The sequence below is a fragment of the Gopherus flavomarginatus genome, chromosome 3 (genome assembly GCF_025201925.1).
Source record: "Gopherus flavomarginatus isolate rGopFla2 chromosome 3, rGopFla2.mat.asm, whole genome shotgun sequence".
Lineage (NCBI taxonomy): Eukaryota > Metazoa > Chordata > Testudines > Testudinidae > Gopherus > Gopherus flavomarginatus.
Window position 1 is genome coordinate 136,274,017 of NC_066619.1, and position 14,390 is coordinate 136,288,406.

Genomic DNA, 14,390 nt, shown 5'->3' on the forward strand with positions numbered 1-14,390 from the left:
AGATGCTGTGGGGAGGGAGCTGGAAGGGGTTTCTGCTGGATGGGGCCATGGTTTGGAGGGAGAAGTGAGACCAGAGAAGAGCTGCATGCTGAGGAGCCACAGGGAATTCATCAGAGCTACAGGGGAGTATGGGCAGGATGGGATGGGCTGGGGCAGAGGGGGATGTTCAATGAGGTTATGGGGCAGGAGAGGAGGGACATGTAACCACAGAGGAGCTGAGCTCTAATGAGCTTCCTAAGGATCAGCAGAGGAAAGCTGTTTTCCACCACTTCCCCAACCCTTGCCCATTAACCAGAAACCCTGCTCTCTTTCTTCCATAATACCCACACAGCCCTTCTGCCCTACCCATAACCCCTCAACACAGCCCTGCTCCTCACACTCCCCTAACCCCAGCATCTCACTGCTTCTTCTACAAGTACCCCAGTCCCAGGCTCTGCCAGAGCATGTGTCTCTGTAATTTACAGCTGATACTAAGCGAAGGCTGGGCATTGAGTGCACATTGGCTGGCTGCCAGATGGCTCTGAAAGGGCGTTTTCTGAGGAGGCTGGGTGCTGGGAAGGAAGGCATGCTGGAGGAGGCTTGTGTGGACATGGCTACTGAGCTAGCTGGCGATTTCTGGGTTTTAGTGAATGCGCTGTCAGGAAATGAACCAGAGTGAGGTTCCTGATGAAGGTTTGGTATGGGAGTATTAGCTGGTGCTCGGGCAGTCCAGGGCTGAACATGCCAAGTGAAGGGCCTCCCGCCTCATCCTTTGGGGGCTTATTCCACAGGCAAATAAATCCCGTTGTGGAGAATTTTATCATGATATTCCCTCTTCGTTTCATCCCACTGATCCCAGCTGTAACCTCTCAGTTGCACCACAGCGTGTCATTGCAGCCTTGTGTTTACACCTTTCACGTATTTGCAGGCGGTTATCACGATCCCCTTTAGTGTTCCCTTAGGCAAGCTGTACGTAATAAGTTCATTTAATCTTCCCTCCCCAATCCATTCCCACAGACCCAGAATCAGTCTGTTGTTTTGTAGAACTCCCTCCAATTTGTCAGGCTCCCCCTGGAGACACGGCACCTGGAACTGGGTACGTTATTCCACATGCCGTCACCCCAGAGGCCAACAGACAGAGGCCAATGGTCTCCTAAATGGGCACCCAGAGTTAGGCTTCTAACCCATATCCCATCCTCTCAGAATGAATCATTATGGGCATCTGTTTCTCCACCAGCAAGGCCCTCACCTACGGAGTCCTGCAAGGCTCGGTCATGTTCCCAAAGCCACTGGGACAGCTAATGAGTCAATACAGGCTTAAGTGCCAGCGATACACAGATGCCAACCAGCTCCAGGTCTCCTTCTCAACAAGTGTAAAGACGCCACCCTCAGCTCTCTCTCTAGCCAAGCCCAAGCAACACTCAGGATGCTGACAGGAAGGGGGAAGAACTTTGAGAACTCTGATACATGGTGGAGGAAGAACTGGCAGGACTTGGACAGTCTAGAGATGGAGGAAGGAAAAGCTGATCCCGGCATCAAGGGGCTCGGGGATGGGGAAATTGGGAGCATTTTCAACAGGGGCATTGGACGGGGGAAACAGAAGGCTAAATAGGAAAAATAAGGAGTGCCGTTTTGGCCATATCGTGCTTAAACTGCAGCTCGATGTTCGAGTGAGATGACAGAGCGAGAGCCTGGCATGTGGGACTGGTCAGACGAGGTCAGGAGTGGAGGGGAACATCTCCGCGTCATCAGCACATCAGCACAGAGACTGCTTGAAACTAAACAAGTGGGATCGACCAGCCAGGGACAGGGCATGCTGGGGACAAGGCCCCAGAACTATGCAAGTCCCACAGGCAGTGGGAGAAGGGAAGAGGACCCATCAAGGAAGCAGTCGGGGTAGAAGGAGTGAAGAGCAGTCATGCGAGCTGAGGGGGGAGAAGGAAGACATGAGCAATGCTCTCACACAGGAGTCAGGGAGGGTAGAGCTGTAGTTTTCCTGTGTGTGCTGCAATCTCTCACCCACACACAACTGCTTCCAAGAGCCTTGGCTTGGTCTACGTGACCAAATCTGGCTCCATGTGCCAGACTGGCATCTGCCTCTGCCACCAGCTGGTGTTGAGAACAGCTGTCATGCCGGTGGGGTCAGCACCAGCAGCTTGGAAGCTGCTGCATTCAACATCCAGATCTCAGACACAGTCGTTTCCATCATGTACATGGGTCATGTCTTCCTCCTCTGGACTGACTCACGATGCACAGCAGCCCTCACTGTAAGATCTCTGTTTGCCCCGGGGATCCTCTGCATTACAGCATGTGTTACAACCAAAGCCACATGCAGCCATACCTCTCTTTTCTCCTGTGAAAGGGACCAGGTCTTCTCGATCTTTCATATCTTTTGCCTGCTTTTCTAGGTGGTCCAGAAGCTCATCCCTTTTGAATGGGCCAGTTGGTGTCTTTTTGGTCTGGTCCCTCTGTCTGAGTCCCACAGGCAGCAGATCATTCTGGATTCAAAGAGCAGGACACCAAGATTAGCTATTCAGATTAAAACAAACGACTCCATCATCTTTTCTCTCTCTTTTATTGAATTGTTTTCTTTGTGCCCATCATTTGTCTTGCAAACGGGAAAATGAATTCACCGTTGAACTCCACATTTGTATAGTTCTGACACAATTTATGTCCATTTACCCTCTCAGCTCTCTGCCAGAGCACCCAGTCGCTGACCTTGGACCTGCTATTGCTACTGAGTGTAGACCAGAAGTTCTCTCTCCCCCTCCCTTTAGGTTATAATGGTCTTTGCCTGACCTCTTCTCCCAGTTTACTACCTTGATCTATTTATCCATTAAGTGCCAAATCCTGCTCTCACTTGACTCATGCGAGGAAAGCAAGATGTGATCCCCCCTATCCTCGTGTGTCAGTTCCTCGCTCAGCCTGAGGAGTGAGGAGAACAGGACCACATGAGAAAGAACCTGCTGCTCAGAGAGCGTTAAAGGTGACAGTACAGAGATCTGGAGCCCATGTAGGCTGGGGCTTGCATCGTCAGAGGCCTATTTTTGAGCCAAGTTGGCTTGGCCCAGAAAATGTGCAAATTTGGGGTTTGACACATTTCCAGTGTGAAAACAGCCACGTCGGTGCATTACATGGAACAACAGAAAAAGAGCATCAGGAATATAAAATCACCTGAAAGGACATGACATGACAAATGTACAATGAGGTTTCACACACATTTTCCCCTCCCCAATGTTCTGCATAGCTCTGAGAGAGAGCCAGTTACCTGCAAGGCTTTGGGGGGAAGGTCATTTTAGAAATAGTGTGTCTATTATCTTACTGCAGAATAAAAAATGTTATAGACCTTATGCCTTTTAAATAGTAACTACATAGTATGCAGCCATTGTAGCCATGGTGGGTAGGCAGCAATGGCCTGACATAGCAATGCACTTAAGCACATGCTTACATTTAAGCACAGGATAATCCCATTGAAGTCAACAGGATTACTGCCTGCTTGAAATGAAACACACACTTGAGTGCTTTGTTGGAACAGGGCCAAAATTTACATATTACCAAGTCTCATGAACTGGGAGCAAGAGGTTGCTTTTCCCAATGTCTAGCCTAATACATGAAATCATTAGTTGCTAATTGAGTCAAAATACAAAAAGCTACAAACCAGGCAGATTATTGTAAGCATCAGATTCAGTCACCACTAGCTGACTATGCAGAGAGCCATGCTGAACTGCAATGCGCTAATCCGAATGCTTTGGAATGGTTCTGCCCTTGGCTTTCTCAGGCCTGACACCTTGAGAGGCCACGACCCACACACTTTACCTTAGCTGCTCCACACTGTGTCTTTGACTGATGTTTTCTTTGATCATTAGCTTTACCAGGACACTCTCTGGCTCAGCCTCGTTAGGGGAAGCAATAAGTATAATTCAGGAAGATCACTGAATGTCTGATTATTCTTTGTTTGTATCATGTCACTGGCACTTTTAATCCCCAGGGTAATCTGCACAACCCACTGCTTTCCCATGGGATATTAATGTGCATAACAGGGAGAGTCTTCATCCCACTGTACATGGCATTACCCACCCTAGTGTTGGAACAATCTGTTTGCCTGCCAGCTGGCTCTATACAGGTCTTAGTGTGGGTATAAAATACTGTTCCAGCTACATGGCTTCATTTAACTCTCTGGAACCCAACCACCCCATCATTTGCACATGTGGGACTTCTCTAGATTCTATTGGCAGCTCTGACATGCAACTGCTGGGATGGTCACCAGGGCTCCCCAGAAAACAAGAAGTTTGAAAACTGTCAAAGTTTCGATGCGTGTTTCCATTCCAGTGCGGAATGAAAACAAGACCTATTTGAAATGTTTTGCAAAAAGCACAAGAGAGACACCCTCTACCCGAGAGCAGCCAATAGCCAGTGATGAGAGCACTCACATGGGATGTTGGTACCTCAGCCACTAGGTTCTAGAGTCTCTCTCTCTCCGGCCCAATGAGTGCTTAATTATGTCTACAAAGTGGAGATGCTCCAACAGGAGACATTAATAGATGCCAAGGCCAGAAGGGACCATTGTGATCATCTAGCCTGACCTCCTGTGTAACACAGGCCAGGGAACTGCCCCCAGATAATTCCTTGAGCAGAATGGTTGGAAAAAAAACCCTATCCTGCTTTAAAACCAGCTGGTGATGGAGATTTCACCACGATCCTTGGTAAATTGTTCCAGTGGTTAAGAGCACTTGTTGTTAAAATGTAGGCCTCATTTCCCATTGTGGCGGGGTGATGACCCAGCTCCGGCCCTGGAGAGGGCTGCTTCAGCAGGGTAAGAGAAATTAAGAACGGCTGGGGAAGCTGAGTGGGTAGCTGACCACAGCTGTGGCTGGTTTAATGAGGGCCCAGCTGGCCCTTTTAAGAGGGCTGGGGCCAGAAGCCAAGTGACACTTTCTCTCTAGCCTTTGGAGAGGGAGGGATCTGGCTGCCTGGGAAACTGAGTAGGGTATCTAGGGTGGAGCAGGGCTGGGAAAGCGCCAGGGAGCTGGGGAGTACAGCCTTGCAAAGCCTCAGGCTGCAGGCCGAAGTAAGGGCCCACTAGAGGGTACTAGGCTGCAGAGGGGCTGCCCAGATCTAGGCCAGAGGCAGCTGGTCCAACCCCCCCGACTGAGGATGAGTGGCAATTAGACTGCAGTCCGCCCTAGTGAGCAGGGACTAGATGGTGACTGATAGTAGCCAAAGACTGAGGCGAGGTGAGGGAGGTTGGGGGTTCCCTGGGGAGGGGAGACCCAGAGAGACTGCAGGGTACTGCAGGGGCAGAACCCCTGATATAAAGCGGCACCGGGGTTCAGGAGGGACACAGGGGCCAGTGACAGGCGAGACACCGGCCTGCAGAGGGCGCTCTAGGCTGGAAGAGGTAATTCCCTGGATGACCAGCAGGAGACACCGCGCTGGTGAATCGTCGCCCTGCTACACCCGTCGGAATGTGTCTGCCATCAATGTCCAACCATTGGATTGTGATATACCTTGGCCTGCTAGATTGAAGAGCCCATTATTAAATATTTGTTCCCCATGTAGGTACTTATAGACTGTGATCAAGTCACCTCTGAGCCTTCTCTTTGTTAAGCTACATAGATTGACCTCCTTGAATCTATCACTATGGGTATGTCCATACAGCAAAGAAAACCCCATAGCACTGAGACTCAGAGCTGGGTCAAATGATGCAGGCTTGTGGGGTTCAGGTTGTGGGGCTAAGAACAGCAGTGTAGACATCCCCACTCAGGCTGGAGCCAGGTTCTGAAACCCAGGGAGGGGGGAGGGCCTCAGAGCCAGGCTCCAGCACAAGTAGGAGCGTATCCACTGCTGTTTTCTGCAGCCTTAGCTCAAGTCAATTGACTCTGGCTCTGTGACTCAGTGCCCTGACATTTTCTTTGCAGTGTAGACATACCCGACAAAGCAGGTTTTTGAATCATTCTCATGGCTCTTCTCTGAACCCTCCCCAATTTATCAACACCCCTCTTGAATTGTGAGCACCAAAACTGGACGCAGCAATCCAGCAGTGGTTGCACCAATGCCAAATAGAGATAAAATAACCTCTCTACTCCCATTTGAGAGTCCCCTGTCTATGCATCTCAGGATCTCACTAGCCCTTTTGGCCACAACATCGTACTGGCAGCTCGTGTTCACCTGATTATCCATCACCACAACCCCAAAATCATTTTCAGAATTACTACTTTCCAGGACAATCTCCCCCAGCCTGTAAGTATGGCCTGCGTTCTTTGTTCCTGGAGGCACACAGTGACATTTAGCCACATTAAAGCACATATTGTTAGTTTGTGCGCAGCTTGCCAAGCAATCAAGATCGCTCTATAGTGGTGACCTGCCCTCTTCATTATCTACCACTCTCCAGTTTGGGGTTTACATGAAAACTTAATGATGATTACATGTTGTCTTCCAGGTCATTCATAAAAATGTTAAATAGCAGAGGGCCAAGGAACTGACCCCTGTTGGACCACAATAGAAACTCACCAGTTCGATGATGATTCTCTGTTCACAATGACATTTTGAGACCAATCAGTTAAACAGCTTTTAATCCATTTAATGTGGGCCATGTTAAATGTATCTCTTTCCAGTTTTTTAATCAAAATATCATCTGGTACCAAGACAAATGCCTTACAGAAGTTTAAGTATATTGCATCAACACCATTACCTTTATCAACCGAAGTGTAATCTGATCAAAAGAGGTAACAAGTTAGTTTGACAGGATCTATTTTCCATAAACCATGTTGATTGGCATTAATAATATTATCCTCATTTTGATTCTTTATTAATCAAGTCCTGTATCAGCTACTCCTTTTTCTGGCCTGGGACTGATGTCACACTGACAGGCTCATCTCATTTACCATTTTTAAATACTGGCACAACATTAGCTTTCTTCAGTCTTCTGGAACTTTCCCAATGCTCCAAAACTTATTGAAAATCAACATTAACAGTCCAGTGAGCTCCTCAGCCAGCTCTTTTAAAATTCTTGCATCTGAATTATCTAGACCTGCTGATTTAAAAATGTCTAACTTTGGCAGTTGTTGTTTAACATCCTCCTAAGATACTAGTGGAATGAAGAGAGTGCTATCATATGATATGACTTCACCTGCTTCTTCCCCAGAAATACAGAACAGAAATACATATTGTATATGCAGGGCCGGCTCCAGGCACCAGCGAAGGAAGCAGGTGCCTGGGACGTCCAATAGAAAGGGGCAGCAGTCCGTCTGTTCTTGGGGCGGCACGTCCGGGTCTGTGGCAACTCATTGCTCTGCTTCAGTCTTCAGCGGTGGGTCCTTCCCTCCCTCTCTTCCTCTTCAGTGGCACTTTGGCAGCAGCTCAATTAGGTTTTTCTTTTTCTTTTTTTTTCTTTGCTGCTTGGGGCAGCAAAAAATCTGGAGCCGGCCCTGTGTATGTGTCTGCCTTTTCTGCATTATTATTGATTATTCTACCATTTTCATCTAGTAATGGACAAAAATGCACAACAGCAAACTATCCCCCTGCATAGAAAAGACAGGAAATATGGCAAGAGAGCACCCTGGCTTAACCAGGAGATCTTCAATGATCTAACTAGGTCAAATTACAAAGGATGAATATAAACAAATAACACAAGTATGTAGGGACAAAATTAGAAAAACCAATGCACAAAATGAGATCAAACTAGTCAGGGACATAAAAGGAAACAAGGAAACATTCTACAAATACATTAGAAGCAAGAGGAAGATCAAGGACAGAGTAGGCCCATTAATCAATGAGCGGGGAAAAACAATAACAGAAAATGTGGAAATGGCAGAGGTGTTTAATGACTTCTTTGTTTTGGTTTTCACCAAGAAGGTTGGTGGTGATTAGATGCCTAACATAGTGAATGCCAGTGAAAATGAGGTAGGTCTAAAATAGGGAAAGAACAAGTCAAAAATTACTTAGACAAGTTAGATGTCTTCAAATCACCAGGGCTTGATGAAATGCATCCTAGAATACTCAAGGAGTTGACTGAGGAGATATCTGAGCCATTAGCAATTATCTTTCAAAAGTCATGGAAGACGGGAGACCGTCCAGAAGACCGGAAAAGGGCAAATATAGTGCCCATCTATAAAAAGGGAAATAAGGACAACCCGGGGAATTACAGACAAGTCAACTTAACTTCTGTACCCGGAAAGATAATGGAGCAAATAATTAAGCAATCAATTTGCAAACACCTATAAGATAATAAGGTGATAAACAACAGTCAGCATGGATTTGTCAAGAACAAATCCGTGTCAAACCAACCTGATACCTTTCTTTGACAGGGTAACAGAATGGGGGGAAGTGGTAGATGTGGTATATCTTGACTTTAGTAAGCCTCTTGATACTGTCTCGCATGACTTTCTCATAAACAAACTAGGGAAATACAACCCAGATGGAGCTACTATAAGGTGGGTGCATAACTGGTTGGAAAATCATTCCCACAGAGTAGTTATCAGTGGTTCACAGTCATGCTGGAAGGGAATAATGAGTGGGGTCCCACAGGGATTGGTTCTGTTCAATATCTTAATCAATTATTTAGATAATGGCATAGAAAGCACACTTATAAAGTTTGTGGACGACACCAAGCTGGAAAGGGCTGCAAGTCTTCTGGAGGATAGGGTTAAAATTCAAAATGATCTGGACAAACTGGAGAAATGGTCTGAAGTAAATAGGATGAAATTCAATAAGGACAAATACAAGTATTCCACTTAGGAAGGAACAATCAGTTGCACTCATACAAAATGGGAAATGACTGCCTAGGAAGGAGTACTGTGGAAAGGGATCTGGGGGTCATAGTGGATCACAGGCTAAATATGAGTCAATGGTGTAACGCTGTTGCAAAAAAGCAAACATCATTCTGGGATGTATTAGCAGGAGTGTTGTAAATAAGACACAAGAAGTAATTCTTCCGCTCTACTCCACGCTGATTAGGCCTCAAGTGGAGTTTTGTGTCCAATTCTGGGTGCCACATTTTAGGAAAAATGTGGACAAATTGGAGAAAGTCCAGAGAAGAGCAACAAAAATGATTAAAGGTCTAGAAAACATGACCTATGAGGGAAGATTGAAAAAACTGGGTTTGTTTAGTCTGGAGAAGAGAAGACTGAGGGGGGACATGATAACAGTTTTCAAGTACATATAAGATTGTTACAAGGAGGAGGGAGAAAAATTGTTCTTCTGAACCTCTGAAGATAGGACAAGAAGCAATGGGCTTGAATTTCAGCAAGGGCTATTTAGGTTGGACATTAGGAAAAACTTCCTAACTGTCAGGATGGTATGGTTAAGCATTGGAATAAATAGCCTAGGGAGGTTGTGGAATCTCCATCATTGGGGATTTTTAAGAGCAGGTTAGACAAACACCTGTCAGGCATGGTCTAAATAATACTTAGTCCTGCCTTGAGTGCAGGTGACTGGACTAGACGACCTCTCAAGGTCCCTTCCAGTTCTATGATTCTATGAAAACCATTGTCGGGATTCTTGTTGTTCCTAACATACTTTAAAAACTCCTTCCTGTCCTTAACTCTGCTGGCCACAGAGTTCTCTTTGTGTCCCTTTGCTTCCCTTATCAATAGTCTAGTATATACATATTATTATAACTGCCTTCACTTCACTTCCCTTCTAACCCAGTTTTTTAACCCAATATGGCAGTGGTCCCTAAATTTACCTTGTGCACCCCCACTTACCCCTGTCTGCAACCCCCACACGGCCCCTCGGAGCCAAGGCCAGGGGGGGCGCAGACAGCGGTAAGGGAGCCGAGGCTGGGACCATAGCTGTGGGTGGGGGTGGGAGCAGAGCCTCGGCGAGGGGCCTTGGCTGGCAGCCGATGCCCCAGGCGTGGGGCCGGCAGCCGGATTCCCGGGCACAGAGCCAGCAGCCGGGGCAGGTGCTAGGAGCGGAGAGGGGTGGCGCTCCCACTAGGTTTTAATAATAAATGCGCAATTCCAGTTTCTGTTGTTTGCTCCCCTGGCTCGCAGCGCTGCTGTCTAGGCTATTCAAGAATTTGTTCTCTTCGTGCCTTTGATTCCTTGATTACTTTTATTCTCAATATCTCAATTCTGTGCGGAGTGCTCAGCTCTTCCCTCTTTTTACCCTCCCCTATTGCTGTTAGTTGCACTGCCTCCTAGCCACTCAAACCAGCCTGTCCCCAAGGAGTCTGGCCCCCTTCTACTGCGGTGGATATTGACAGAGACCAGCTCTGTAGCCCAGCAGTTAGAATGAACTGAGCTGGGACTTGAAGCAGGGTCTCCCACACACCCAGTGAGTGCTCTAATCACAGGGCTACTGCCTATTCTGAGGGTGGCTGTTCCCCTCTTCCCAGGATAATTTTTGTTGAATTGATACATTCCCATGAAACATTTTGGTTCCAAGAAAACAGCATTTTTCGACTGGAGAAGGGTGTCATGAGGATTTTTCAGCCAGCTCTGACAGTCAGGACCCTGCAGTCTGAACACACTCAGAATGCCTCCGCAACAGGATGCCCCTGCCCCGCAGCAGCCTCGTTCTCTGTCACAACCAAACTGCCCTTTACTGGGCACATCTGCAGTCACGCCTGCCTTCTTTCAATGAACAATTGCAGACACAATAGCAGAAGAGGGAGCTTTCTACTGCCACGTACAGACGATACATTAGGATCAACATAAATTATTATTTGTACTGCTGTAGTGCCTAGGGGTCCCAGTCGTGCCCCAGGACCCCACCGTGCAGAACAAAAAGATTGTCTTAGTCTGGTCACCCTTTGGGGCAGAGACTGAGACCCCAGCTGGGAGCAGACAGATTGGGAGCAGAAGTGAACAATGAGGTAAACACAGGCTCTTCACGCGGGAACTGTCCCATACATCAGGATAACGTTTTACAACCTGCTCCTGGGTCATCCCACTTGTGATCCCTCTTCCATTCACCTTGCGCCTGGAGCGATAACCTCTTGCCCAGTTGCTTACTTAACTGTGATGCTGATGTCATTTCACCTAGCAGGACTGTCAACTTCCCTCACACGTTCTCTGCCGCCCCACTCAGACCTGCCGCCCCTTCTGCCTTCCTGTGCTTTTCATGACTCCAACAAGCATCACTCGACACACCTCAGACTAGATTCTCTAACGTTCACCCGCAATCAGTAAGCCTACAGTCTGAAAACTCTCCCTGATGGCCATGGCTCAAAGCACTTCAACGTGTTTAAAGTGAAGTATGTGATCGAGCTTAGTAGGAGTTAACCACATGCTCGCTGTTTGCTGACTCAGGGCTGTGTTCCCTCTGAAATCAGCAGGACGAATTGCGGAGTTACCGCACCACTCAACAGGAGCAAGCATGGCGGAACCTAGACTTGCCTCACCGCCAGTGTCTTGAGTGAACACAAAGGGGCCCTGCATACCACCATGGCTCCTCCGGCTGCTGCTTCTGCCCCGCCTGTTGAAGGCTGAAATGTTCCTGGTGATGCAGTGAGACAATGGCAGGATGTGAAGCCACGCAGGAGAAACCGGATGAAGAGGCAGCTGTAGGATGATGACAGCCTGAGGCTGCGGATGGAAATACACACACCTGGGGCCTGCAATGTACTGGGCAATGAAGATAGCAAGCCAGGCTCTGCTCTTAAGACAAAACATGGAGGGTTTGCAAGCCACCTTTAGGAAAGAGCCCAGGAGCAGTCAGGCCCAGCAGTGTGGCACTAGCTTGCACTAGCGACAGGAACATAGTAGAGTGTAGTGGGCCGATGCCCCCCACACCGCTCATACCCAATGTCTGCTGGACTGTCTGCAAGGGTTGGTCACCACAGAGCTCCGCTCTATGAATCTGCACACTGTTGCCTTCCCTGAACCCCCGTTTGCTATTAAACAGGCCTTCATTTTTATCGTTCATGTACAAGCGAGTGCCCGTCTGTCACGCTACCGTGAATGTCACATGGGTGAGGTACACGACAGAACCCATGATCTGACAGAGTCATTCCTATTCCCTCCTGCAGCCCCGCCTCACGCATTACTCCACATACTAGAACCTCGACTTGATGAACACCAGTCTTACAAACGACCAGTTATACAAACCGTTGTTCCCCATGGGGAAAAAATAATCAAAATAGGAGTTCTACTGTGTCAGGAAGCTGGTGACTCAAATCAGTCAGCCTGCGGTAGAACCCCCGTTTTACAGGCTAATTGGTGATTGTGCAGTTAATAAAATCAAAAAGTTTATAAAATGGATCATCTCCAGAGAACAGTGGGTGCAACGTGACATCTTCTTCTTGTCCTTCTGACCTCGGTAAAGCGATTTCCAGTGCACTGAAGGCACTGGAATGTGAAAGGATGTTGACTAGTTCTTCAGTGACATCACTTTTGTTATGTGATCACTGTATTTTCTCTCAGGAAAAAGGGCTTGTAGACAGGTTGTTTGTAAAATTGGTGTTTGTAAAACTGAGATTCCACTGTACATTCTTATGCACTGCATTGGAGTCCAAGCAATGTATTCTCATTGCAGTTCCTGCATTGGCAAAGTACTGATAGAGGGTCTCCTGCATCACATTGGCATGGACTCGTGTAGTGCACCCGTCTCTGCAGAATCTCCATTTTCATTCGCAGAAGTAAGTTTCTAGCCCTCATGCCCACAGAGATTAGCTTCCAAATGTGGATCAAGTGCAAGTCATGCAGCAACATCTGCCAGAGTCTGCAGAGAGCCTGGAACAGTGACTCCAAAGGGCAAACTCCCAGTTCCTATTCCCCTCATCGCATTGCCCATTCTAAAGCCGAGGGATGACACTTCAGTGTTAACGTTAGCTATTCCATTGCTGATGCTGTTAGTGGATGGAAGGGGAGCAAAGGGAACACCTAGCTTTTGCACAGCACTTCTTGGCCATAGATCTCAAAGAGCTTCACAAAGGAGGTCAGTATCATTACTCCTATTTCCCAGACACAGAAATGGACACAGCGAGAGGAAGTGACGGGGGGGAGCGAAACCTGGAAGAAGTGGGAGTTGCTGCCGGGAAGGAGGAAATGTGGGGGAAAGAAAGGAGGAGATGCAGAGAGAGAAGGGGCAGAGAAAGGAGGGCAGGCTATGCAGAAGGATAAAGAGCAGCAGTAGCAGGGCTTCAAGGGAGCCTAAATTCTCTCAGCATGATGCTGAATGTGACAATAAGGGACCGAATAAATAAAAAACATGAGAGGGCAGATTCTCCCTATGTTCGGTGTGTAACTTCCCCTTGACAGCAGGGGGGATCCACTGTGGATTGAGGGGACTATGAGGTTCTGAACTGATATCCCAACTTGTGGACTATAAACAAATATGGAATCCAGCCCTGTCCTCCCTACAGGCTTGACAGCCCAGAGTTACGCCATCGAAACACTGAACAGCATGTGCTCAGCAGGCAAATATTTTCTTGAAACTAGGCAAACTGGTGAGTCCTTACTAAGACCTGGACCCTGCAAATGCTTATGCATGTGAGTTGCTGTCTTTTATACATCTGCGCAATTCCCATGAACTTACAGGGCTACTCATGTGTGTACGTGTTTGCAGGATCAGGGTCCAAGTCCGCCGTGCCATCTCCAGGAAAGCTTGATACAGAGTAGGTGGAATATTCACCATCTCCTTGGAGCCCGGCTCCGAGGAGCTGGGATCAGCAGGAGTGCTTCTGCCCAGGGAGGCTGATGTTCTGAACTCTCTGCCCAGGCTCAGTGGCAGTGGCCTGTTTGCATTCTGCAGCAGCTGCTGTTCTAGGCAGTGCTGCAGGAAGAACAATGAATTATCACCTAACTAAGTCAGTGGGACAGCACACATACCATAGGTTCTTTGGGATCTGGATCTTGTGAGCATGAGTTCTACCGACAGGGACAGGGCTGGGAGGGTTTTTAAACAGGATGCAAACGTACAGCCCAATTCTGCCATCCTTACACAGAATAAGGGCTCTGAGTGATCCCACTGAATTCAATGGGACTGCTAGCATAATACGAAACTACTCCATGTCACTAAAGTATCAGAGGGGTAGCTGTGTTAGTCTGGATCTGTAAAAGCACCAAAGAATCCTGTGGCACCTCATAGACTATAGAACGTCACTAAAGTTAGCAGACTCTGGCCCTCAGTCTAAGCTGGCACTTCACCCATCACAGCAGAAAAGAGGTGGTTCAGTAACACTGCTCTTTAGCAGACCTCTGCTCCAGTTCCAGATTTTGCTTGGCTTCGCCTGCCATTGTATTCACAGGAGCACTGAGAAACTGGAGTAAGACCTTGTGTAACAGCATGAGTGGCCTGCATTTTTCAGAGGAGCAACTACATTGCTTAGGTATTAAATTTCTCACATAACTCATTAAATGAAATAAAAAGAACACACAAAGTCATGAATTCAGACCACATAAACTACAGTTTCAGGAGATGGACAGAGAGTTTAGCAGATTAAAGAAGTAAATACTGACAGATCC

General features: G+C 47.6%; 1 protein-coding gene across 3 annotated transcripts in view; it reads right to left on the reverse strand.

Annotated features, from left to right (window-relative positions):
• TMOD1 (tropomodulin 1) overlaps window positions 1-14,390 on the reverse strand; it is a 94,173-nt gene that overhangs the window by 62,987 nt on the left and 16,796 nt on the right. For all 3 annotated transcript variants that reach the window (XM_050948315.1, XM_050948317.1, XM_050948316.1), the window contains exon 3: window positions 2,321-2,477. In XM_050948315.1, the coding sequence (XP_050804272.1) occupies window positions 2,321-2,477 (157 nt within the window). The remainder of the gene's footprint in view (window positions 1-2,320; window positions 2,478-14,390) is intronic.